Below are 27470 nucleotides of genomic sequence, written 5' to 3' on the forward strand. Positions count from 1 at the left end.
TTAAATATACTTTTTAGTCCCTAAAGTATCAGTGATTTTTGGTTTTAGTCCCTGCTCAGAACATTGATGACATTTCATCCTCTTAATATTGAAACATGTAACTTTAGTCTTTAAAAATGGACGGCGTTAAGTTTTTGCTGATATGGCTAACGACACTTCCAGGTCTTCTTCCAGCTTTACTATGCACTATCTGCCACGTAACATTTTTAACATCAACAACTTTGGCGATTTCTCCGGTTGCGACTCCTCCACCAACGAGGCGTTCAAATTGCCATTTCTTTTCACTCTCACATGGAGAAGCTTATCTGCACGTTCCTTTTCCTTCTTCTTCTGGCCCCTCCTTTTACCTCTGTCGGCCCCTTCTTCAAAGCATTAAAAACTTAATCCTTTTTATCTTGGTTTTCAGTTTTTCTTTAGAAAGTTCTGGTTTTTATTGTTTTTGCAACTGTTGTGGTGAAATTGCAGGTGGATCTAGTTGGAGGGTACTACGATGCAGGGGACAATGTGAAGTGGATGCAAATGCCAAACCCAAATTCAGATAAAAAATCTCACCAGAGTTTTCCACGATGGGGTTTCAATCCTCAAAGGCATCGACCTTGACAAATGATTGCAGGGAACACTTATTGGAAGTGGATGCAAATGCCAAACCCAAATTCCAGATAAAAAATCTCACCAGAGTTTCCCACAATGAGGTTTCAATCCTCAAAGGCATCGACCTTGACATCCCAAAGGGTGTCATCGTTAGGGTCATAGGCCCCAACGACAGCAGCAAGTAAACGTTGTTAAGAGCCTTGAACCGCCTCTAGGAACCACCCTTCGCCTCCGTCTTCCTCGACGGCCAAGACATCTCCCATCTCAATGTTCTCTCCCTCTATGGGAAAGTTGGCATGCTCTTTCAACTCCCCGCCCTCTTTCAAGGTCACAACCTCTCTTCCTTTCAACTTCCCAAATTAATCACTAAATTCATTTGCTAGTTTACTGATTCTTTTTGTGTTGAAAGAAAGATTAGCTTTTCGTGGTTGATTTAAGTTGAACCTTCTGGTAATGTTGGAGGGTATCTATTCTACAGGCACAACTGCTGACAACGTGAGGTATGGACCACGACTTAGAGGGAAAAAGCTAACTTCTGGTAATGTTGGAGAAATGAAATTCACTTTTTTCAGATCCTTGGCCGATCCGAGGTTGAGTTCCAGCATTTTGTGTTCCATGGTGACAGTGATGGGGGTTTCGGTGATTAAGGTTCTGCAATTTAGGGCTTTCTACGTGATTAGGGTTCTGCAATTTGGGGATTTTTTTCGATTGGGGTTTTGGAGAATGGAGGAGAAGATGAACTTTCTTGGGTTCTCTCTGTTGTTGCTGACAGTGGTGTGTGAGGTGAGGCGATTCACTGTGGTTGTTGGTTGGGACGTGGGAAGTGGGCGGTCCACCAAAAGTTGACGTGGCAGAAGCTCGCAGAAGATGTGTGACATTGTCGTTAGCCAGATCAACCAAAAGTTGACGCCGTCCATTTTTAAGAACTAATTTTACGAGTTTTAATAATACGAGGACTAAATGCCATCAATGTTTTGAGTAGGGATTAAAACCAAAATTCAGTAATACTTTAGGGACCAAAAACATATTTAACCCTAAAAAATATAACATGTGAAAATATATAGAGTAAACACTTTAAAGATACATAATAGATAATGCAAAAATATTTTGAGTATATTCGTTATAAATATAAATAAGTGTATGGACATATTGGTCTAATGTGTATATTCGTCTAATATCAAATGTTATACATGTTTAATTAGTATACGGACACACTCATTTAATGTGTATTGCTACACTCGTCTAATGTATATTACAAGACATATCTAATTAGAGAATGAATATAATTGTCTAATATGTATTAATAAACTCGTATAATACATGTATAAACATATAATCGTCTACTTCAAACAAAATCATTTATAACATTACGGATACAACACTTTGATACAAAGAACTCTCAGAACTCTTACCACCTCATTCCATTCAAACATAAGTTCTAAACATTTTCATAAATCATAGGTTTAAACATCTTTTTGGTCCCTAAGTTATAAGCGGATGTTCAGTTTAGTCCCCGTTTCTAAAAATGTAAATCTTTGGTCCCTAAGTTATAAAAAATGTATCAAATGANTCCTTTTTTGACTTGAAATACTGTTTTTGGTTGTTTCTTAACAACTGCTACATCTTTAGATTGCTCTGATTTGTTTCTTAATAATAACACCACTTTAGATTGCTCTTTGTACTTTGACCATGAACATAAAAAAAGGACTCATTTGATACATTTTTTATAACTTAGGAACCAAAGGTTTACATTTTTAAAAGCGGGAACTAAAACTGAACATTCGCTCATAACTTAGGGACCAAAAAGAGGTTTAAACCTAAATCATACAACAAACTAGTATATTTTTTGAAATCATATACATAAGTGAAAGAATTCAAAAACACTTAAAAAAATAGACCATAGTAAAATAATCGAGTCTTATTATTTTTAAACTACCACCATTTCTAAAATATCATTTTCTAAAGTTTTACACATACACATGTGACAGTAAAATAAATATGAATAAAAAATTAATTTTAAAATAAAAATAAAATAAATAAAAAGGTAAAATAAATAATATGCACATGTAAAAGAAAAATAAATATAAATAAAAATATTAAAAAATAAAATAAATGAATAAAAAAAGTAAAATAACTTTCATACACATGAACAAAATAAATATAGAAAAAGAAATTAAAAAATAAAATAAATAGATAAAAAAGGTAAAATAGCTTTTATGCATATATAACAACAAAATAAAAAAAAAATAAAAAAAATTACAAATTTTAAAAATAAAAAAACTAATTTTCAAGACACTTGTCAACAAAAAATAGATTTAAAAAAAATTTAATATCTTATTTTCTTATCTTATAACAAATTGTCTGAATCATTCAAAATAGGCTTTTTGTGTTTGTCATCTGGCACCCTTACTTAAACTGAAGGTACTTCCACAGAAATATAAATTTTTCGGTTTTATACGAAGCACAAATTAGAGTTTTAGCAATAACCCCTTTCTTTTCACGTTTTATGTTTTCGTTGTCGTTTTTTCTTAAATTCTCGGGCCACGATAACAAATTATGGAAATTTGGAAAGGGACTGTGCAAGAAACTTCACCACTAAAGAGATTGGTATACCTGCATGATCTGTGTAAATTACTATTCAGACCATTTAAAATAATACATTTTTTTTATATTTTCAAAAATTGAATATTATAAAACATTCTTACTTAAAACGTATCACACATGCATATAATCTTATTCTAGATAACAATTTTATCATTGTGAAAATATCATATTATAAAAAGAAAATGATAAAGAAGCACATTTTTAGATAGGGTAAATAATATAAAACACATCATGTGTATAAAAAAGTTATCTTGATATAATGGCCAGATTGCTTTTTTAATCCGTATAGTCATCGTACACAAGGGTGATTTTAATCTTGTAACTTTAATGATTAAGTTCTTTTTCATATCAACGAAATCTAATTCAGCAACTAATTCTTTGTTAATTTTTAACTTTTAAATTGACATATTGCATTTTGTAACATAATATGCCATAAAATGGACAAACGAAATCGTTGCAACGTTGCAAAATCCCATTATCATTAGCTCATTCGATTACTAATTAGACTAAATATATACTTCCAATGAACTATCATTTCATGACGATATCAAATAGCAAAATGTCGTTTACACGTCAGACCATAGATTCAATGTTATTTTCGGTTTGTCCAAAATAAGACATTTACTTATTATGGGACAAAGAATATATTCACACCTAGAATAAACCAACTTGCCATTTACTTAGATCAGCCTTTAATTATTTCATACATTTACCATCAAATTAAAAACATAAAAAGAATAAATGTAAATAAAATGAATCAACGAAACCGATCAACAACTTCAATAATAAAAAAAATAAAAACTAAAAAATAAATAAATAAAAAACTTAAATATGTCTCTTAATTAAATGACTTGCCGATTTAAAATCAATACAATTCTAAAAACATTAGTTGCACACACATCAGAAAAACAGTTGAATTTACTGTTTGGGCAATGAAAGAAAAAGTAATATTGTAATTTCTAACAGGGTTTTTTCTGAAAAGGATATTATTCAGGCCACGAAAGAAAAGCCTTTCATCGCAAGATAGATGCTTAATATGTAATTTCTATGGAAATGAGTAGTAGTAAAATGTTCTTTGCGTCGGTATTTTTCATGTCAATATTTATTTTTTGACTGCGAAATGTATATGCTCGTTTCACCCTTAAATTCCATTTTCTTATTCCATTTAAATGGAAAAACAAAGATTAAATAAAGAGAAACTAACCTCAAACAGAAGGCATTGTTCAATTTTCTGAGATGAAAAAGATATACAAGAAAAGGGATATCGACACTTTTTTTAATACACTAAAAATATGCAATAAGCTACAACGCTGCTACGTTACAAATTCGCCGTTATGATACTGTTTGAGCCCGTGATATTTGTCTTGAGAGACAGAAGACTAGATTTAATCTGGCTAATCAAATGTAAGATATCATGCTTCCATGACCAAGATGGCTCATTTAGAGCACGTACGGAATTGAGACAAACAAGCAAGGTTCCACCTTCATGTAAAAGAACCTGCATATGCGTAAACAAGAGACATGATTATAATAGAGCAACCAAAGAAGAAAATTACGCAATTAAGGTAGTGAAAGGGACCATTCAAACGATAAAAACAATATTCTGAGAGATGCTATAATACAAAGTAATTAAGCCTATGGTTGTCTTTCCGTTTGAAAACTCCAAAACTATTTTTAAATCAAAAGATACAATTGAGATGCTTCTCTCAATGGAAAACCAACACATATTCACTGGCAGGGAACGACAATATAAACAATCACTACAATAAGTTAAGCCGAGTGTACTTTAATTATAGAGGTACAAAATTTGATTTATTCATTTTTAACGCCAAGGGTGGAGATTTGCCTCAACGAAGTGATATTGGTATGGCCACAGCCAGTGACAATCTTTACTAAAATAATCGTAATTTCAGAGACTTGTTACCGCAACCAGATAAAAAAAATGCTTGTTCAAGTCATTCGAAATATTAGCACATGGTGCCACCAAAGGCATACAAACGTTCTACAGCAGAATAGCAAAAAGATAATTTAAATTGAATTTTCATACCGTTAACCACAATGGCAGAAATCCCAAAACTGATGGAAGGGAAGCTATAACTATGGACGTCAATGCCAAAGCCACATTTTGTTTAATCTGCATGTACATTCAGATATAAGTCAACAGCATCCAAGAGCTGATGAAATAATGTTATTGTGACTACTGATATAAAACTACCAGTGAAGTTGTCTGGCGAGACTTGGCAATACAAAATGGCACTGCAGAAATGTTTTCTCTAAGCAACAATACGTCTGCAACAGCTATGGCTGTTGCACTAGCACGGTGAGCAAGAACTATCCCAACAGTTGCTGCCGCTAGTGCTGGGGCATCATTGATGCCTTCACCCACCATAATTAGGCCTCCCCCTGTCAGAGGTATAAACAAAATGGCTTAAGAGAGCAAAACATGTGTAAAAGAGATCCAAGCAATGCAGTTAAAATATTATGTAGGAACCTATTTAAGAAAATACTCTTATCGTAAACAAAATGATAAGTCTCATAACTGATCAACAAAGGTACAACAAAACAAGACTTGAAAGTGAAGCGTGTAAAAGTAATATTTTAAGCTTGAGCTCTGCACAATTTACTTGTATAGTTGAAGCAAAAAAAAAAAAAACTTATATTGGAAAGGAACCATTAGTGTGCAAGTACCAAAAAAATAAAATAATAAACATAAGTAAGCATTACAGAAGACAATCCACAAAAGAAATAGTGAGGAACTAACCCATATCCCTTGAGGTATCCTTCACATGACTCAACTTATCCTCTGGCTTCAGGTTGCAATGAAACTCATTGATGCCCACAGCACTTGCAACTCTCCTCGCACTAGACTCGTGATCTCCGGTTAACATCATCACACGAAACTTTGCTTCATCTTGCAATTCTTGAATAACATTAAAAACCCCAGGACGAGGTCTATCCTCTAGATGAATCAATGTTACCTGCATCAAGTGACCAGTAAGTTAGGTTCCGGTGGATACTGTTGAGAGTGAGACAGTAGCATGTCAAATGTGGAAGGCTCAATGTGTTTGACTTAATGGAGGGTGGGTAAGCTGTCCGCTTCTCCAGCTGGACAGATCTATGAAAAAGCTTAAAGCATCATCCCTTCTTTCCCAGAAAAAATGATTAGTAGATTACAGTATAGCACCTTCTGATTAACTGAAAGGGCAGCATGAACATATTCACTTCCATAAGAAGATGTATTAACCGCTTCCTTGATCTTTTCTGACTCATCTTCAGATTGACAAAAAGAAGTGATGAAATCTATAGACCCAAGTGATGCTTTTAATAGTTTGGCACCTCCACTTCCTGACTATAATAAAACGAAAACAAAAAATTGAGTCATTTTACTTGTTGTTTCACAAATAAACCATATGGGAAAAAAAGATATGGCTCCGCCAGTTGCTCAAGCATTTCAATTATTCAATGAATAGTCTTCCAAGAGACCAATTTTTTCTAAGACCTTAACATTTTTTATAAAACGGGAATCAGAATCATTTCCTCGTTTTCCACATCCATGTTGGGTGTAAAGAAATGCTTGCATTCAGCTATGAAGTTTATCATGCAAGATACAGGAGGTTCTGTGTTTTTATCTACATGAATGGGAATTGAGTATGAATTAATATACTTCTAATTAACCAACATTACGATTTCGTTTCAATAAGCTTCTCCGTAAAATTCAAATAAATAACAGAGTGAAATAAGTTTCTCTCATAAGCTAAAATTATAGCTTCCACACATTTAAAATCAACTTTTTGATAAATTAAAATGAAAAAATTCTGCAAATTAGTTTGATATACATGCTAATTTTAGCATATGGGAAAATTCATTTCATTTTTCGTTATTTTCTTCTCCTATAATTGTTTATGAAAAAGCTTATCTAAATTAGACTGAAAATTTAATCATTACCATCTACTGGATCCTGTGGCATTGGAAATAATATTCCATATGGGATTTCTTATTGTTTTTGTTGTCAAATCACCAATTATACCCTTTACATGGTTACTAGACACTAGTAATGAGGCATATTACAACACATGTATGGTTTTAGCCGAAATCTTACAAAATTTGGAGCATACTGGTTGGGTCAAATTAATATGGAATTATTGTCTCCCGCCCATTTTATATTTTTTGCCCCTAATTAATGCTTTCTGGTTCAGTTCAAATAATTTATGCAACTTCAATATTCATTGGTCAACATAATTATAAAAAAAAAAATGTTTATTCTCCTTGGTATATCATGAGTTTCTTAAATTTTTCTACGTAGGATACACAACTTAATGGGTCTGGCTCTTTATTTTCGAAAACTCTTTACAGATTCTCTGGTTCCACAGATTGCAATTTTCACCCACTTAGCCCCATGCTGCATTAAATATTTTCTCAAAGGACTTTCCCATTTGCCCTCCATCCTCAAGAAGAATATACTGTATTTTGCATAAATGGATGCAGCATGTGCCTAAGCTTTAGAAATGATGGACTCCCCCCCAATAATGAGGCTGTAATCCTTGATTGTGAGTTACTTACCTCATTCAAGGAACTCAAAAGAAATAATTTTATTTCTTGATTGAAAATAAACAAAAGGAACTGCCCACTTTTTACAAGAGCGGATTAATAGTTTTCAGTTTATACAAAGCAGAACGATGCTCCTTTCTACCCAGGGATTACAATGAAAAGATTTTAGATAGGATACTACTAATTGTCCCATACATACGTATAAAAGAAAATGTATTGATTTCAAACCCAAACTTAAGTGGATAGCAACTTTAGGGTCCACGAAGACAGTTTTCAAGTGCTTAAGTGCTAATTAGGTATCAGAGCTAGTAGTCAATATTTTGAAAAATGTTACTTGCAGATAGTTCTAAATGGAAAAGGATTCCAAGCAAACCAGAAAGTTTAGTGAAATATCATTGAATGCAGCACCGTAGAGTGAGTCGGTGATATACTCAACTGTTAGGAATGATGCTATGATAGGGACTTCAGTATTATGAGGTGTCTACATCCCACATTGGGACTTCAATATTAAGATCGACTGGTGTGGGATGTTTGGTGGATTATCTGAGTGTTTCATTCTCCCTCCATAGCTTTTAAAAATGAATTCCATGAGTTATTGGGTGCTTATTAGATAAATCATATGCTCGTATCTAAACCAATTGTTTGCATCCATGTTATCACCAATAAAAATGCAATAATAGAGAACAAACTTCATGCAATATCCCTGATGAGTAATAAGTACAAACTTTGCCGTCATATAAGAGACCTTCCTTGGAGCCCCCTTAATATATTTCAGAATGTGGATTATTGCATCCCACTATCCTAAAGGAAGATTTGTGAGATAATTTAGTTTTTAAATCAATCTTTCCTATATTTATAGATCAGCTCTGTCTAACTAAGCAAAACTTCAGCATGTGATCCGTACGAGTTCCAACTTGTTGAGTGCTCATTAAGTTTGTTTTATCTAAAATACCCATTGCATACTTCAAGAAATCACATTAGCATTCTTGGATTATACTACTTCGAGAAGAATCAGAGTCAACCACCAAGATCTTTTATCTATAAGGGGTGACAAAATCATGCTTGATTGGAGTAAAGCCATGGTAGTCAATATCCCATAATAACAATGTTGTCAACAAACATAATGAAGTAAAAGCAGTTTATAGAAATTTGGCAATTCCAAATATGATAGTTTACTTCACATTGAGTCATATCAAATTATTAAACAGTGCTAACTCTATAAATCTCCATACCCTTAGATTTTTAAAGAACATATAAGAACTTGCAGAGACTGCAAAAAAGTTTAGAAAACCATTATTAGCCTATTTACTTTACTCTATGTGTGTAATTTCCAGCAGTCTTAATTTATAAGCACTAATTTTTAACTTAAGCTTATTATATATCAAATAATTAAATATGTTGGCTTGTAGTGAGCTGTGCACTAAAGTACCCAAACCCGCACTAGTTTTAGCAACTAATTCATCTCTTTATTGTGCACAATTTGTAGGTGCTAATCAAAGTTTGAATCCCATTGTGATCCCTATTTCCGCACCTCCTCCGAGGCTAAAACCTATACCCTATCCTCTCTAACTAGCTAACTACCACACCAATTAGAATGGCAACAGGTATGGGTAGTAGCTACTCACTACCAGGTCCACATGTAGAGAATCCTCTTTGACAACTATCAATGAGTTTAAAAAACACTTGCAGAAATTTATGGGCATTCAAAGAAATTAAAAATCGATACTTTTTTTCTTTTTCGATCATACAAATAAAACATTCGTTCAAAAATATAATTTTAAATGCAAATTAGTCTATTAAATTCCAAAAAAATAAATTTAGGTAAAAAAAAATCTCATTAAAATGAGTAAAATAAACTAACAAGCTACATTAAATAAATAAAAATTAGAAAAATTTCAATTGATATTTTCCTCATCAATAACTTCAAATTGACCACCTTTAATTTTGAAAGAGCCTAAAAGAGAAAATAAGTTAAAACTATCTTATTGAAAAGTTTCTAATTGAAAAGATTAATTTAATTACCTCAATATAAGAGTATTTATATTACTTTATGGGCAGTGGGTACCCAATACTGCGGGTTCCATTATATCCATCCCCACCTGTTCAGTATACAGGTAATTTAAGAAAACACGTGTTCGCCGATAAAGGTACTTATCTAGAAAACCCATTAAATACCCATTACAGGTTCTGCTATATACCCATGACAGGTTTATTCTCATATATGGCTATTTTTCCCATCCCTACTCACTAATTGTTCTAACTAATTATAACTGCCTTAAAAGTAACATCCTCTCATCCATAAATATTTCAGTATTGTTGTCCACATTTTTAACTAATCTTAACTAGTAACCTTCTTAAACGTAACCTCACACTATAAGACTTCACTTCTCTCCATGTATTCAACCTTTCATCTCTCTCTTACTATTTTAACTTCTCACATTTTTCATTCATGTAAAGACACCAGTATGTTTCTCTTCCTCTCAATCCAAACCCTTTCTAATTTTTTTTTTGTCTGTTACACATAAAACTAACATTGATATAAACATTAAATTTTTAACTCAATAAAATAAAATAAGATAGCATGAACAAAATCCAGACACACAGGCATGCAACACCTGTGTTTCCGCTAATATATATATAAGGAACATCAATGCAAAATAATGAAACCCAAAAGGAGGTCTCTGACAAATGTATGCAATATGAGCTTGAGATACTAACAATACATGGTCATGTCTGCTTCAAAATCTCACTTTGTCATGCAAAATGAATATTTAAGTATCCGGTTAAGCAAATAATAACATACCTCAATGTTGTTGACAGTAGCAGTAACGCCTCTACCAGGAAAGTATTCAAAACTCTCAACGGAAATAGATGGGAGGTCTTTGCCTTCACTATGGTCAACCACAGCCCTGCAATTTATTTTACAGAAAAAGAAACGCATAAGGACTGAAAAGAGATTATCAGTTTAATATCACACTTTATTGTTACATTTAAGACAGCATAACTGAACATTCAAAGAATTGAATTGTTTTGAGGAGAATCTCATTGAAAGGGATCAGCACTTACTGAGTTAGTTATAGATATACCAATACCTAGCTATTCTAGGTTAGAAGTAATTTACTCATTTTCCTTTTTCTACTTCCTATAGTTAAGGTAACTTCAGCCTACATTACATAGATTACGTATTCTTAAAAAGTAGCGAAGAGGACCAGATTCAACAAAAGTCAGAGCTAAGGATTCCAATCAAGAAACCTCACATGTCAATCTACAAGGTACAAACAAGCCACAGCCAACCCTTTAATTATACCATACCCTTGAAAACACTTTCTTTTCATATCACTCAACACCACGGAGGAAAGAAATTTAAGCGGATTGCTAAAAGGTTGGGGGGACATGGAACAAAAGGTTAGCGTTGAAAATTTACTTAAGTGGCCCTGGATCACCCTTGTCCTACAATTCTTTGTTTAGTACATAATCAAGTGTTATTAATAATTTCTCATTGAAAATTTTGAATGTTCTATATAAACATTGATTGGAACCATAGACAGGTGATAATCCAAAACCACTTAATTTTCCCTAGTGTTGGGCCAATTAAACTAAGGAAACCCAAGTAAAAAACAATAGAGTATAATAAATAAACAGGAGAAAATAAACACTTGCAAAACACTTACTGCTGACTTATTTTTAAAAGGTCATGTGAGATTTTAAGTGTTTACTAATTCAAACATAACCGACTGGAGACCCACAAGGCCCAGTTCCATCTATCTAATTTTGTCTTTTTAGACTGGAGACCTACAAACCGAATTAGACCCTTTTTGCGATTTTGATTCATCAAAAGAGCAAACCATTGATGCCCACCTGATCTGGTGTACTCTGCCTTTGCAAACAGTTGAAACCTTGCCACCTCTTTTATGCCCAATCTACGGCACAAGGCCTGTGATGTGCAAGGTGGACATAATGGATTTCTTGTGGCTCCACAACGTGATGCTATTATAGTTGGCTAAAACGAAAACCCACCAAGCTGTTGCACCACAATAACCAATATTTAAGCTTCATTTCCCTTAGGGTAAGTCGTTGACTAATTTGGGAAGATATCACAGGCTAGTTGATAGGCTAAGTTATACTACTACAAGAAGTCCAGATATTCTTGTGTTGCTTCAGTGGAATTTCTTCAATCTCTTTAAGATAGTCATTAGGATGCAACTACTCATTTAACTAATCAAATGATCTCTTGGTCAAGGTTCATTTTATGAAAATAAACGTTGGGTGAACTACTCAGATTCTGATCAGAATAGATGTTCGTCATTCCACCCCAATATAATGTATTTATGGAGGAGGTAATATTGTATATAGGAAAGTAAGGAGCAAGAGATTGTATCTAGATCTATTGTTAAAGTTAAGTATTGGACTAGATCTAGTGTTAAAGTTAAGTATCGGGCAATGGCCTTGATCACCTATGAACTTTTGGATAAAGCAATTTATTTATGAATTAAAATTTGTAGAGGTCTCTCAAATGAAGTTTTGTCATAATCAGATTGCTTATCGTATTACTTCCAATCTGATTGTGATCCAAGTACTACGGATCTCAAGCAGTAATATGGAAAAGCCTATTAAGGTGTATATCCAACGGCCTAAATATTGAGGATCTTAATTCTCACCTTAGATAAGAAGCGGAATGGGAAGGAGTTAGCTACAGGAGAGAAAGAATAGTGGAATCTATTATATAAGAAAATAAACGAATATTGGAGACAGGGTTTTATTTGAATTGTAATTGGAGCTCAAAGGGATTCTTTGATTGGAAGCTTAGTCCTTTTCTTTTTGCATTGCCTCTTACTGCATGATATACTGAATTTGATAGAAATTTCCTATCATAATCCAATATTTCATGAGGAGCAAACATATTGAAGTGGATTGTCATTTATTAGAGAAAAAGTTCTTTTTGCTTGTATTACACTAGTTCTATTGAACAACTAGCTAATATTTTCACTAGGTCTATTAGGGGCTCCTAAATTATGTTTGTGTAACAAGCTTATGGCATATAATCTATATGCTCTAGCTTGAGAGGTAGTGTTAGTGTACTATAGTGGTATTTGGGCCATAAACCTATTTGTTTATGTTTCATATAATATATTTCAATTCTCCTATTGTCATTAGCCGAAAAAAATTCAATTCCTAGAGAACTCACAAGAACCACAATTGTAGCTAGTAAAAGGACAGCTTATAACTTAAAAAAACAAAGTCTATTCAAAATGTTACCTTCCAATAGGGTGTGTAGTACCCTTTTCCATAGCTGCAGCAACCGCAAGAGCTTCTTTTTCACAGGTGGGAATGCAACAGGAAGAAAATTTTGATTCATTGTTTCTAAAATGATGACCATAAATTGGTTCAATTGCCTTGAATACAAGTCCACCAGTTGTCAATGTCCCTGTTTTGTCAAATGCAATTGTACGACAAGAAGCTAGAGCATCTAGAACATGCCCACCTTTGAGAAGTATTCCCTGCAAGTTGAGGTAAATGTCATACCCAGCATAAAAAAAGCATTCCATACTTAAAATTTTGGAATAATTGGATCAACTTTCTACTTTACTCAAACCAACATATGAACCCTCTAAAGGACTTAATTTGTGTAATGAAATGCTTCCAATCATTCACCTTATTATTGACAGAACCCATAAAGCGTCTTTAGTCAAGCAGTAAAAATAAGTTTCATGATCTTAAAGACAATATGTTTTCCTTATTATAGAACAAAGCAAACTTGTACATGACTTAGTTTTTCTTAAATCACAATTCACAGGTCGGATCAAATTTTATGCTCATATTTAGGGCTTACATGATTACTTAGAATAATGTGGCTGTGTAAATTGGCACTAAAAAAACAACTACTCCATGTACAATAATTGACATACAAAGCTTTAGAAGCTAGTTATTTGCGTAACCATTGTAGGGTTGAATTAAGCTTAAAGTCCACTTCTTAACATGGTATCAGAGCCAGGTCCACTTCTTAACACCAACAATGGACTAACTCTTAACATATTTGATTTTTGGCCTAAGGCTCAAACAAAAGGATCCCACCAATTCAGGAAATTACAAATATTGAGCATTGGATTTTCAAACAAATGCAGGATTACAAATCTTCAACATGTATTGGTGAATACAAATATGAAAAACATGAAATCATACTGACAGTAGAAATACTTCAAAATTGAGGAGCAATTTCATAAAGGGGTGTAAGTGGCTTGGATGGGTTGAGTTTGGTCTAATGCAAGACTCAATCCAATGAAACATAGTTGGGTTGGGTTGGGTCTTTTGTTTTCTGTTTTCTGTTAAGCAACCCAAACTAAAGCAACTTGAACTTTGTCAAGTTGGTTTAAGTTGGGCAATTAGATGGAGTGTTTAAAATAATAATAATATATTCAAAAATAAATAAAAAATACAGAAAATGTCTAATTAGTTAAACTTATTCTAAATAAAAATATTGCACAATCTAAATTAAAATACAAGTCTACCTCTGCAAATCCAATACAATCACAAGCAAAATATATTCAAAGTCAGAACATTCAAAATGATGTAACAAATGGCACAATACATGTCCCAAATAACCTTAACAATTACTTTATTTACCTAATAAAGATGAATATGGAGAGTTTGACACTTCAAATCTCGGACAATTTGACAAAAATGATCAATAGTTGTGTAGATTAGGGTTATGTTGTAAGTATAGACATACTAGAAACACTCTTCTTTTGGACTCACCCTCTTTCATTGATTAAAATTTATTAGAAATTACAAAAAAAGTGACTCACATCTAATTCAATGATTTTCTCATTTGAATAGTTTTGAATAAATTTTAATCATTAAGACAGTGCGAGAAGAATTGAATTCCTAGCACTCTTCTTATATGTATATTGAGTTAGGTTGAATTAATTGGGTTTCAAAATCATTAACCCAACACATCCCAATTATAATTTTATTGGATCATCCAAAATAAACCTAGATCAACCAATGACACAACCCAACCCATATTATGTTAATGAGTTGATTGGAATCACAGGTTGACACCTCTAATTTATTACATGATGTTAAACTTTTAAATATATTTTGACATGAATTTATATAATTGAGTAGATAATTGGTACCTTTTTGGCACAGGAACTGATTGCTATAGCATATGCCAATGGGGCCACAGCCAAGGCACAAGGTGATGCTGCCACCATAAGCCCTAACGCTCTGTAAATTGAACCTCTGCAAGCTACATCAACCAGACACTAAATAAGATGAAATACGGAAGTTACATCATATATAGATATGCATCAACATATTTTTTGGACACTAAATCCTTTTAACAAAAAGGATTGCAGAAAACATGGGAATCGAGAACTTTATACATTCGAGATAATTACTGTAGCATAACATCAATAAATAGGAGACACTTTAGTACCACTGTTAAACCATGTCACATGCCTTGCCCAAGTCCATCGAAGACAAATAAGCAAGGGCTACACCCATAATTAAGATGGTTCTGAAGTTGAAGGGAGGATTGCATGTGTATGAAATGAGGAACAAAGTGGGAAAGGTAATTGGAGTGCCTATCCTCACAACAGAGAAAGATACAAAAGAAGTTGCTAACAACCTGAGTAGCTAGCACAATATCAATTAGAAGGAAAAAGGGGAGTAAATAAGTCGGTTACTAAGGTAGGATAAATCTGAGGGAGAAGAGTGAGAAGTTGTAGAAATGAATTGAAAAATGGTGAGGTTTTGGGAAGCAGTGAGAGATTTTGTGCATTTCCAGAATCTCTCTAGTAATTTTTGTATTTCTTTTCCTGCTCTTCCTTTGTGATTTTAGTAAGCAAAGGCTACATTTGCCTGTAATGTAATTTGTAGGCAGCTTGATCATTGCTACTTTAATTCCAAGTTTCCATGAAATGATTATTGAAGGAAAGGAGTGAATTGCATACTAACCCACACACAAAAACAAAAGTGACAACAGGAAAAAAAATAATCAGTAATCAAATTTTTAAATTTATTAACTATATCAAACAGTGCTACTATAGTAAAAAAATTCAAAAATTACCAGATGTACTAATGAACGGCCACTTAAATAGAAGTGGTCCAATAACAGCAATTGCAATGGATAGCACCACAACAACTTGGCTATATCGTTCACCAAATTCATCCAGCCACCTTTGAAGTTTAGGTTTATTTGACTGTGCTTCTTCAGTCAACTGAACAATTTTGCTGAGAGTCGATTCCTTCCAAGTTTTTGTTACCTGCAATCAATTATTTTGTTTTATAAGGTTAGTTTCCAACAAAAACTCGGTTAGAAGTTTAAGTGTTGAACAAATGCAAACTATTACAGAAACACTAGTACCACAATCTCTAGTAACTTGTCCATATATATCTGTGAGAATGTAGAATGTCTCATTGCCCTAATTTTCAATCACCATCAATGGAAAAACTAGGTAATGACATGTGATACTTGTAATTAATTACTTTCAGAATGTGGATTTTGCCGAAAATCATCCCCACAAAACCAACAAATATGATGGTTATCCCCAACTTACATGCTTTTTTTGTTTTATCTATAGTCAGTAAGAGACTTGGATTATATTTCCAATACTACCAATATTATTACCACTTTTCCCAATGTAAAATATAAACACAACACTTTGAAATTTAGTAGAATATACAAAATTTGCCGAAATCCCTAGAGATTGATGTACAGTTCAACATACCTTCACAATTATCCTCCCATCCAAGTTCCTTGCACCACCAGGAATTCTGTCTCCAACTTTTGCTTCCAAAGGTTTCACTTCCCCTGTCAAGTGCTCGATGGTAATTGTGGCACTGCCTTGGAATACTTCACAATCTACTGGTACAGACTAATCACAACACCATCCCCATTATACTTCAACAATAATCTGCTGTCTAAAATTTGAAATTCCAAATCGTGCATGTATGAGTTTGTATGAGTCTGTGTGAGTCTGTGCTGTTTATTAGAAGATACTTAAGGTTTGACTGAAACTAATTATTTTTCCTTATGCTCTTTCAGGGGGAGGGAAGGGGAAACGTGAAAAATCATCATTGAAAGGAGACAGAGAAAATGAGACCAGGAATGCTCTTTAATCAATGAAAGATAAAGAGGCGTTTTGAATTTTTTAATACAAAATAATATTGCAAGGGAATTGACTGAAAACAACAACTGAAGAAAGTGAGAAGATTATAAGCCAATCGTTCCAAACAAGTTTTCAAACATTTGATCCGTAACATTTTCAGCACCCGGTGACATACTTTGTTACAGAAGAGTCGGGTGTACTCTGGATCAAATTAAGCTGCAAAATAAGTTTGGTAGTATGAATATTTTTCACACTATTAGGAATTATTCTAAGGACATTATAAAAAGAATTGAAATCACGATTTATTTATTATAAATATTAATTCATTATGCAGCAAGGTAACAAACCATATATGCAAAGGTTAACTATATCCAAATCACCAAGAATTACTGTGAACATCAGTAAAATGATTACAGTAAAAAATGGTTATCCAGTTAAAAACATCAAAAACAATCACAAGACATCAGTCACTATTTAACCTCCTTCTAAACTCTGAAGAAGACCAAAGTTCCACTGTACGCATTCAAACTTCAAAATTATGACGAGGCAACAATTTTTTTTAAAAAAAAAAAATACCTCGCCAGCTCCAACCAGAATATATGATCCTACAGTTACATCATGCACGGGAATCCTCTTGTATGCCAAGTCAAATGTATTGGGGAGTTTATCATCCTTGGTATCCAGAACAAGGGCAAAATCTGGATTATTTTCTTTCAACTCTCTGACATCAACCATCGATCGGCTGGTGAAATACTCTTCGGCTGCAGGATCCATCACACAGGCTATTCAAACTTCTTGCAGAACATGAAACTTGAACCTCGGTTACTGAAACAAAATTTAGCTCACCTATATGCGCCAGATTAAACATGGCAAGTAGCAAGCCTCCTTCCAAAGAGTTTCCCATAAATATTGACGCAAAGGCCGCCATTGCCATTAACACATGGATGTTCACTTTTCCACTACTGATCTCAATAAGAGCATCAAGTGATGCAGAAACCTGATAGGAACACACATGCAGAGAGTAAAAATAGTCTAGGAATAGAGGGAAAATGAGAAGGAAGGGGGGGAGGGGAGAGATTGATTCGTACCCCAACCAAAGGGAATGCGATGAAAATGAGAGAGTTTTGAAAAGGCCTGACGAGTGGCTTGGGCAAGGTATGAGGGCAAATGGCAGCAGCCACAAATAAAGCGGTGGAGAAACAGCACAGATGCAAGTGCTCTCTCAGGATATCTGCCAGGTCCATCCATCTGGTGGCTTTGGCGAACGCGATAACCGCCTTTTGGGGCCCGGTGAGATTAGCACCATCGATGCCGTGCGAGTGGTGATGATGGTGGTGGTGGTGGTGGTGATGGTGACCATGATGGTCGTGATGGTGGTGATGACCGTGATGGTCATGATGGTCGTGGTGGTGGCTGTGGTGGTGATTGTCGGAGGATTCAGCGACGCATCGAAGCCTGTGACGAGGGAGAATGAAAAATTTGGGGGAATATAAAGGTTTGGTTGAAAATCGGGTAGGTCGAAAAGGGAGCCTGGAGGATCGAATTCGTGAAGCACCGGTGTAAATATGAAGGGAGTGCAATTTGGTGGAGGGGATCGAGTAAGGAAGCGTTTCCATCTTGCGATAGGAAATTCTAAGAGGAGCTTCCGACCATCATCAGAGAGTGTGCAGCGCTAGGAGGGGTGGCTTTGTCGTAGAGGCTAATGATTCTAGTTCTGGTCTGGTCCTTCTTCACTCTGGGTCACTATACACTGAAATTGAAATGAACCATTCAGTTCGTCGTTATGCCATTCCCACCACATAATGTGCTCATTCCCAGACTTTGGTTACACTGCTAGTAGGGTCGTCTTGATTGGTAATTAGATTCACTTGTTTTTACTAGTTAAAAAGTACAGAGAACACTGTAAATTTACATCCATTTAACACACTTAATAATAAAAATAATAATTTTAAAAAATAAATTAAAAAAAAGGAAAATAAAAATAAAAAAGATAATATTAAATAAATGTAAAAACAATTATGTGTTTGAACTATATTTTTCTTAGTTAATCGATCCCATACTCTCTTCCATGTTATAGAAAAGAAAAAGACAATATACTTTATCTATCCTTTAGATTTAGTTCAATTATAAGTTTATGTTTTATTTTTATGACAGAAATATTGTCGTGTTAAAAAAAATTAATGATGACTAAAACAAATTCTAATCAAATAGAAATCATGAAAAGCTATTTTATCCTTAAAATAAATTTCCATTCATTGATAAATTTGAGAGTGAGTTAATCAAGTGAAATTCAAATAATACTTATTCATGGATAAAAAGAAACTTTTTTTTCATAGTTCCTGGTATATATATCAAAACCCGTGTTTCTATATTTCTAATAAAAAATTATAAAATCAATATGACGGTTTATAATTATAAAAACAAGAAACAAACTAGGTCTTTTAGTTTAATAATCATGATAATTCAGGATTGATGTCAGAGTATAACCTTTCTTGTCTTTCGTTTAACGTGATTAAAGAAACTGGGGGATAGCCCAACCAACTTCCAGGCTAGATACATGCATGCATGAGATCCTTCTCGGCTCATCCCTCCTCCCAGACCTTAAGAAGTAACAATAATAATATATATCTCAGCCACCAAGCGTTTTCATTGTATTTGTATAAACTTTAAAAATTAAAGAATGAATTAGTCAATATTCTTACAACAACAATTGAGTTTCTTCCCTAAATTTTTCAAGGGAAATATGATATTCTTTATAACAATTAAGAATACAATTGGATGACCACGGACTCAACGTTTCTTCTCATTCATCATTCACCTTTCCTTTTCCTTCAGAGACTTTGGTGCCCTCGTACGCTGAGAGAAAGAAAGTACTTTGATTTTTCTGCAAAAACCTGCAAAAAGTTTATTTAACAAAAACCATCAGCAGAAAAACCTTCAAACATAACAATTTACAATAAACATTACCCTGTTTCGACTGACAGCAAAAGAAATACTTTCCCCAACGGAAAAGATATGCGAAGTGAACCATGCCGCGAAAGTAGACGTACTTATTTTAATTTATTAACTTAATCACCAAAAACATATATCAGTAAGCCAATTGTAACTAAAAAATGAATTTCTTTTGATCTCTGGATGGAAATTAAATTTCAATGTGTTATTACAACATGAGAATGTAATCAAGGTTATGAAGAGGAGATATATTAACCGTTAAATACATTAAAAAATGTTTGAGTGTAAAAATTGTGTATTATTATTTCAGATGATATAATGCAGTATGTAGTGGAACACTTTGAAAAGTAATGAGATTCCATTGTAATAGTTTATAATTTCCTAAATATAATGAATAAGCTGGGTTTCGGTTTTTACTTGAGAAAGTCGAGTAATTTCTGCTGCAAGCGATTCAATGTTTCCTCCTCAATAGTCACATAAGTCAAAAGCTCAGGTAACTTAACTGCAAACACAAGAGAAACAATACATATCGTTTTTCCAAACTTATTATAAAAATCGATAAGATATGCTGATCAAGGTTAACATTCAAATACTATGCTCCTAATAGTACCTATATCTCACCATCGTAATGACTAGAAATACAAATATACACTAATGAAATTGAAACTCAACTAAACCCTTGCAACTAGGCAGGAAACATTAAATGACCAGAGAAGTCCACATTTTTAAAGGCAAATAAAAAGTTAAGTAACTTAAAACATTAATGGAATCGAAACTTAAAATCATATTCTAGCAACTAGAAATGAAACATTAAGTAGCAAAAAATGACAATTTCAACTTTCATCAAGCAAAACTGACAACCTTGTTTTAATACTAAGTCAAAATCACCCTCAAAAGAAAAAAAAAACATGAGGGAGAGGGCATATATGTATAAAGAGAGGATTTGGGAGCGAGAGGGAGAACGAATAGTAGTTGTCTTTTAATTTAGCAGACAAAGAATAACCTATTAGAGACACTAAAATTAAGAGGAAAATATAATTGAGGATAAGAGTAGCGTGTCCCAAGACAATGCAAACACAGGGAATCCAAGAACACAACAATATATCCTTTTTTTTTTCAGATATAGTTAGAATCAGCAAAAAGTAATAATCATACCAAACAGGCGCAATAAATGCTCAGCTCCATAAATGGTTGAGGGAGATACATTATCCACAATAGCATCATTATATTGCTTGCGTTCTTTTTTGTACAAGAGCATCATAGGCAATGCTTTATCAAAATAACACCTTATTCCTTTCAAAATTTCTCCTATTGAATCAGGAGCCCTGTTAGCACACAGAAAGAGTACATGGTTTCCTCGTTAGTATAAGGTTTCCCAAGCTTGCATCTAATAGAAAAAACTAAATGAACGAGATGAATAAATAAAAAAAACTGCCAAGCCAGAATAGAAAGGGAGGAAGGATAGGAGTTTTTAACTATCAACCAATTCTTACATGCCATCCTTCTTTGATTTGTATTCAAGGTACTTTGTCAGAATTTCATCAACAGTTGGTGAACGAGGAAGTTTTACAAGCTACAGGGACCAACAAAAGAAAACATTATGGAATGATTCGCGCATTAAAATGGACTATGATTTGTTAAGTGACGATTAAATAATACAAGGTGACAGTCCATCTAGCATATTAGCATCAATACCAAAACAACACATTCAACAAACTTTGCAAGCCAAAAAAGAAAAACACAAATTATATTGTTCATATGATAATTATATGATACTTATAGCACTCAGAAAAGCATGCAATCATATTAATTCAACCATGGAATCTGAGTGCCACAATTATCTTTAATTTCCTCAGAAAATTAATAAGGCGTAATATCAGAAAGTATGGCCAAACAAATACGAGAAAATTTGAGAAGACACACATGTTATCCACGAGTTGAGAAGAGACCAGTACTGGTGTCTATAACGTCATTGTCATGCAGTTCAGTTAAATCTCAATGTTAACTTCCAAATCAACTCTCGTTTCTATACACTTAATCCTCATCTACAGTACACTTGGCACTTAAGAAGAGCCAACAACACCTCAAGATATAACGATATTGTCAATAAGTTACTATTACTAAGTAAGACAAGTTTCATTGAATTCGTGTATACTACAGTCTGTCCTGTTTAGGAACCAAAAAACTGATTATTGCTGAATGAAATGGAACAGATTACAGAAAATGGGAGAAAGAATTCTCTATTTCTCTTCCAAGGGCTTATCCTAGTGAAAGGACCAAGAAATTGCTTTCTCTTAAATTATAAAAGTCAAAAGAATGACTCTGCCCTAACTAACCAACTAACACTAACTGCCCCCCTAAAACAGTCAGATGGCTTCAAATTGCTGTGTGACATTAAAACACGGATCGAGGATTCAGGGGGCTATGGTCACCTTAACCATAAAAATGCATAAATTCTAACTCTACAAATGTGCATATTCTTAGCAAATATGAGTGGACAACTACAAAGAGTGAATTTAATAGTTTTCCTTGTACCTTATCCTGCTGAGTCACAGAGTCCCAATCATCAACAAGTTGTTTCTTCAATGTTGCAGGAATTTGAATCTTGACAAGCTTTTCAACAGACCCGCTGCCCTTCTAAAAATTAGAAAACAATAATTAGCAGAATATTTTAAATTAGGAATAGCAGAAAAAAAATTAGAAATTTCATAAACATTAAATCAAATGTCAAACAAACTCAGGTATTTTCATTTTTAAGAAAACAAAGATTTAAATCTTAATCTCTTCATCTTATTATTAGTTTTAGTTTCAGCCTTACTCCTTTAAAACACCAGATATTTATTATGGCATTTTGATTTTATCATATGAAACAAAGAGCAAGCAAACCAGTTAATTCACTATATATGAATAGAAATTGAAAGCAAATGAAAAATCTTGCAAGGTTAAAGAATAAAAAACATGTCAGGAATGAACTTAAACAACAAAACAAACCAAACCTCAACTCCAGCATCTTGCTTTCGTTTCTTCCCTTTAGACACTGCAAACAGTTTGATGTACTAAACTTATCAGTACACACAAATTCTAATGTGCAAGAAAATATAACAATTTTTAAACTCAATAAATCCACAATCCCATTGCATTGAACTGAGAATGGGTCCAACTTTTAATTACTGCAATATGTTGGGCTTCATTGTAAAATTAAATATATTGGGTTATTGTGGGCCCGGCCAAGCCTAAATAAAAATGGGATGGCTGTAGGCAAAATAAGAAATTTCAAAAACAAAAATAGATGATGATTTGCTACATAAAAATGAAAATATTCATGTGTGTGAAGCAAGCGTACACACAAAAAAAGGAAAGTGAAAGATAAAATTTAATAAATACCATTGTTCTTGACATCCTCTTTATCCACTTTGACATCTGCAGAATACAAAGCAAACGTAAAAACATCAGGCAAACAAAAATTAATCAAAGTATACTCTTCCCAACACGTTATAGAAAAAAGGATTTGGTGCATGTTATGAACACGTATTATCAGGTATTTAAAACAGGTGAAATTGGATTTCAATAGCAGATGGTTGAATATCCTGTAACGTTGAAATGACATCATAAAAATGCGTGTGCTTATATGGAAGGTCCAGAGTTAACTTTGGTCAGAGGTAATACTCACTTTTTTTTTCCCAAAAGTGCTATGTTAAAGGAAATCACACGTACTTTTTAATATTACCATTTATAAAAACCTAATGAATTGCTTATATAGTAGAAATTTGCATCCAAAGCATCTGATAAGTCTAGATATTTTATCTTGACTCTTTTTCCTTTGAACAGTCTAAATATACGTTTACCAATAAAAATCAACTATGTTCAAAATAAAATATTGACCAAAACTTTCATAGGTTCCTTTGCAGACCTCATCAGTCATTATTGATCACTCATTCAGAGCGTAAAAAAAAAGGGGGGAGGGAAACACAACAACTGAAACCATAGAATACAAATACAATAAATACACAATCCAAATGTTGAAGTGAGCTATGAACGGAAAATCTTTAATATTTTCAATAATGAACTAGTGGACTTCAGATTCCCTTGCCAGAATAGATTCATTATAAACAAACTAGATAAGCAAAAAGCTTCAAGAAATCAGCATGGTAAATTATCACCATCTGAAAGAGCATTGATTACCTGTAGACGTTTTGCCCTTTGCTTGTGTTGAACGCCCAGACTTAACATTCTTGTCTACATTTTGCTTTTTGTCAAGGGCCATCTGTTTCGCTACATTCTCTTCTGTAAATTTCATTAATCGGTCCTCACCTACCCATTCGTCCCAACTGTTGGAAATAACCGTGATAATGATTCTTTGTAACCTTTTGCATGTAATAATAATAACTTATAGCAAATACTTATGGTAAAAAATATGAAGATGATTCTCTCCAAAATATTAACTATTACAAAATCCTTCCAACAAGTACCTCGTAATCTACTTCCATAGCCATTTAAAATGAGAGCCTCACTCGAAAATTTTGCAAGTACTAACTCTGATTCTCACTAGATGCTTCTTTTCTTAAGCAATTTTGAGTCACACCATGTACAAAATAAAAATAACAATATTTCATAACAAATTGTAAACTGAAAGGTTGACTTCTCATGGAAAGGTTACCATTTGTACCTCTGTTACATTAAATGAAACAAGTAAAAGATAAGAAACTCACTTTTTACTCCAGCCCTGCAAAAACAGTAAATGAAAAAACCAAAATCAGTAGCATATCCCATAATCACTTGAAATTTTCAAATGTTTAACATTAAGTGAGATTCAGGGCTTCTAATCTTTCAGGCTAAAACTTTAATCAATTTGAAAAGTTAAATCATGACAGTAGATTAGGTAATCACTAGAAATTACTAAAGTCGTTACAGAATGCAGTAAATTAGGCTGCAGGGGAAGAAATATTATGGTTTAACTTACAAGATAGTGAACAAAGTATTTCCATTCACTCTTTCTGATCTCAGTTTTTTGCACCTGACATAAATCAGACAGTAGATTAGGTCACAATTACAAAAAGACGAGGGGAAAGAACACTATAAAAAACACTCTGTCTGCAGTAAATTATACACAACTACAATAAAAAAAAGGGAAAAGAACAGTAAAACGCACTCGGCCTGAAGAGTGATTAATTGCTTTTACTGCGAAGCCTTACACTAGGCAAACGTAGCAGAAAAAAGACCGAATGGAATAACCCTAACAATACTCTTAATTTAATAATGCTAGGAAAAAGTGGATATCACAACATGAAATCAATCACACCTCAGAAAATTACAAGCTATGCGATATAATCAACCATTCAAGTTTTATAGATTAATTAAAACGAACAAAAGAAAATAGGGTAAATGGCGAGAAACTGTAAAAAGACCTTTTTAAAGTTTATCTTTAACATAACAAGAAACACTGTTAAGTCACAATTCGGTCAAAGAAAGGAGAATTGGCTAACTTATCAGACAAAAACAAAAAGATGACACGAAAAAACACTACCCAAATCCCTAGCACAGAAAACCCAGTGCGGAGCGGTTACTGAGCATTTAGCCGCGACGAAGTTTGCCTTTGTTTCGGAAACCGTAAATATAGAATTTCAAAAGGAAAGAACAAGGAGAACTGGAAAAATCAATAAAAGAGAACTGTTGAAAAATAAAACTGAAGGAGAAGGTAAGGGGAGAGGTGAACGGTGCCTTGGCTTCGTAGATGCGAGGACCATGATAGGCGAGCACTTTCTCGCCCTCTGAGTAGACGCCAGAATTGGACGGCTGAACGTCGCCAGCGGAAGCGTCGGCAGAGGTGGCGGAATCGTCCTTGGACGAATTTCCCATGGTGGAGTTAGAGCGAAATGGAACTGGGCGGGAACGGGAAAGGACACGCTCTGAGTGAACAAAATAAAGTGCCTACCCAGTTGGGACCAATTTTTGGATTTTTCAATTTCTCCCTTTGTTTTATATATAGAATATTATATATATATATATAATATATATATATATATATATATATATATATATATATATATATATATATAATATAATAAGGCTCTAAGATACACAGTTGGCCATCGCTTCCTCTAATTCCATAGTTACTAACTGCACTCCCTTAGCAGTATGCAAAGTCTTAAAAATCCTTTCGCAATAACTAATTGGAGGCTATTGTTTCCTCCACCCCACATTTATTAAGTGCACCACCATAATAACAGGAAAAGATTCAAACACTTTTTATCATTTCACCATACCATTGTTGTCATTAACTTCTATCATCACTGTCATTGCAGAAAAAGAATAAGAGAAAAAATGTGAAAAAAAAATCCAAAATATATTTCATGTAGAAGTATTTTGGAAAAATCATTACAGAAAATATATGTTCTAAAAATCATATTCCATAGCATTTTGTACTCAAAATTGTATTCCGAAATTCTAGAAAGTTTCCAAGACTTGTAATCTGAAACACTTTTATCGAGACTAAAATATCATTTTAGAAAATGTTGGGGTGCAGGAAGAAATTATAGGTTGCAAGAAGTAAAAGCCCTGATTGGATTCATTAGATTTTTTTAGACGGTTTTGGTTTTCTCTCGTTATTTATTCTTTTTGACCTTTTATTCCTAAAGCTTTTTAACAGAATCTAACTTAATCTTTTTGCTAACTTTAGTTCATCATTTGTAGATCTTCCATTATGGTTTGGTAATAGTGATGTGGTAAAGTTTCCATATAAGTGACAGTGTAAAGTTTTAATGGGTGATGTAAATAAAATGGAGTTAATTTTCAGAACTATCCAAATAAGTTCAACTCAATTATCTTAGTGGGTTGGATTCCAATTCATGTATCTAATTAAAATTAAGGTGCATAATAATTTTTTGAGTGTTAAACAAGATAGATTTATTTCTTGTAAAAAGACGGTTAGTTTTTAATCATTGTAAAATGTTATTGTTAGTTTAAATTTTTTGTCATTTTTTAATCATCTTTTTTTATTGTTAATTATAGTTAATTTCATGTTAAAAATAAAAAATTAACATAATAAATTTAAGGAATAGTATTTGAAATTGAGAGCAAAATTAGATTTATCTGAGTATATTATGTTTATTATTTAATGTAAAACTCAATTACTTCACTTATTCCATTTGAGAAAAGTTTCAAGTCAGTTTTTAGAGCTCTCAAAATGACTTGCAATTCGCGGATTCAATTGAAAAAATATGCGTTTTTTTTATGCAAGTCAATTTTCAACTCGGATCATTTAAATCTGGCTAATCCGGGTTGAACTCATGATGAGCCGAGTTGAACTCATGATGAGCCGAGTTGAATCCGTGATGAGCCGAATTGGCCCATCAACCCACTTAATTTTATTTTTATTAATTTTATTATCTTAAAAAATACTAAAAAATACAATTTGACTCATTATACATGGATTGTATTGTTCTTTCTTTTTATTATTTTTAATTGTCTTGAGTTTAACATCATTTTGGGAGTGAAATTTATTTATATTTGAATTACAAAAAGGTTGTAATTTTTTTATTTTAAAAAAATTGTTATTGAGCCAGTGAGTCAACCCGTTTAACTCATCAACCTGGGTCGAGTCGTGTTCGAATTTTTCTAATAAATGAGGGGTGTTGCTCCCGCCACCTCTCCAAGTGGTCATGC

General features: G+C 33.3%; 2 protein-coding genes across 4 annotated transcripts; both read right to left on the minus strand.

The window, feature by feature from the left end:
* Positions 1-4328: 4328 nt before the first annotated feature.
* Positions 4329-19449, minus strand: LOC106768435 (probable cadmium/zinc-transporting ATPase HMA1, chloroplastic). The gene is made up of 14 exons (XM_014653601.2): positions 19344-19449; positions 17945-18606; positions 17703-17853; positions 17433-17617; positions 16476-16622; positions 15815-16010; positions 14880-14992; positions 13000-13241; positions 10547-10652; positions 6380-6544; positions 5957-6173; positions 5411-5598; positions 5243-5329; positions 4329-4693 (listed from the first exon to the last, which is right to left on the minus strand). Exons 2-14 carry the CDS (start codon positions 18470-18472, stop codon positions 4514-4516), a joined length of 2505 nt encoding a protein of 834 aa, XP_014509087.1. The 5' UTR covers positions 18473-18606; positions 19344-19449; the 3' UTR covers positions 4329-4513.
* On the minus strand, positions 19366-25770 carry LOC106767172 (protein MRG1). Of its 3 annotated transcripts, none has more exons than XR_002668556.1 (12): positions 25527-25770; positions 24769-24822; positions 24518-24531; positions 23991-24136; positions 23193-23228; positions 22805-22845; positions 22344-22442; positions 21302-21381; positions 20964-21133; positions 20226-20310; positions 19559-19750; positions 19366-19456 (listed from the first exon to the last, which is right to left on the minus strand). XR_002668556.1 is itself a non-coding variant. In XM_014652012.2 (11 exons), exons 1-11 carry the CDS (start codon positions 25662-25664, stop codon positions 19660-19662), a joined length of 957 nt encoding a protein of 318 aa, XP_014507498.1. In that variant the 5' UTR covers positions 25665-25770; the 3' UTR covers positions 19486-19659. The 3 variants fall into 3 exon arrangements, 1 of the variants encoding a protein (XP_014507498.1); XR_001376132.2 differs by having other exon boundaries at positions 19370-19456; positions 22344-22445; XM_014652012.2 differs by lacking the exon at positions 19366-19456 and having other exon boundaries at positions 19486-19750; positions 22344-22445.
* Between the last annotated feature and the right edge of the window lie 1700 nt (positions 25771-27470).

The sequence above is a fragment of the Vigna radiata genome, chromosome 7, assembly GCF_000741045.1.
Source record: "Vigna radiata var. radiata cultivar VC1973A chromosome 7, Vradiata_ver6, whole genome shotgun sequence".
NCBI classification, from domain to species: Eukaryota; Viridiplantae; Streptophyta; class Magnoliopsida; order Fabales; family Fabaceae; genus Vigna; species Vigna radiata.

Excerpts from the sequence above, each read along its gene's own strand:
- LOC106768435 (XM_014653601.2), bottom strand. The coding sequence starts at position 18,472 with ATGGAAACGCTTCCTTACTCGATCCCCTCCACCAAATTGCACTCCCTT. Across the intron at positions 6,545-10,546 it reads CTACTGTCAACAACATTGAG|TCAGGAAGTGGAGGTGCCAA; the intron begins GTATGTTATTAT and ends GTTTTATTATAG. Across the intron at positions 6,174-6,379 it reads CCCTTTCAGTTAATCAGAAG|GTAACATTGATTCATCTAGA; the intron begins GTGCTATACTGT and ends CACTTGATGCAG.
- LOC106767172 (XM_014652012.2), bottom strand. The coding sequence starts at position 25,664 with ATGGGAAATTCGTCCAAGGACGATTCCGCCACCTCTGCCGACGCTTCC. Across the intron at positions 24,823-25,526 it reads CTCGCATCTACGAAGCCAAG|GTGCAAAAAACTGAGATCAG; the intron begins GCACCGTTCACC and ends GATTTATGTCAG. Across the intron at positions 19,751-20,225 it reads AAATTACTCGACTTTCTCAA|GTTTTTGCAGAAAAATCAAA; the intron begins GTAAAAACCGAA and ends AACTTTTTGCAG.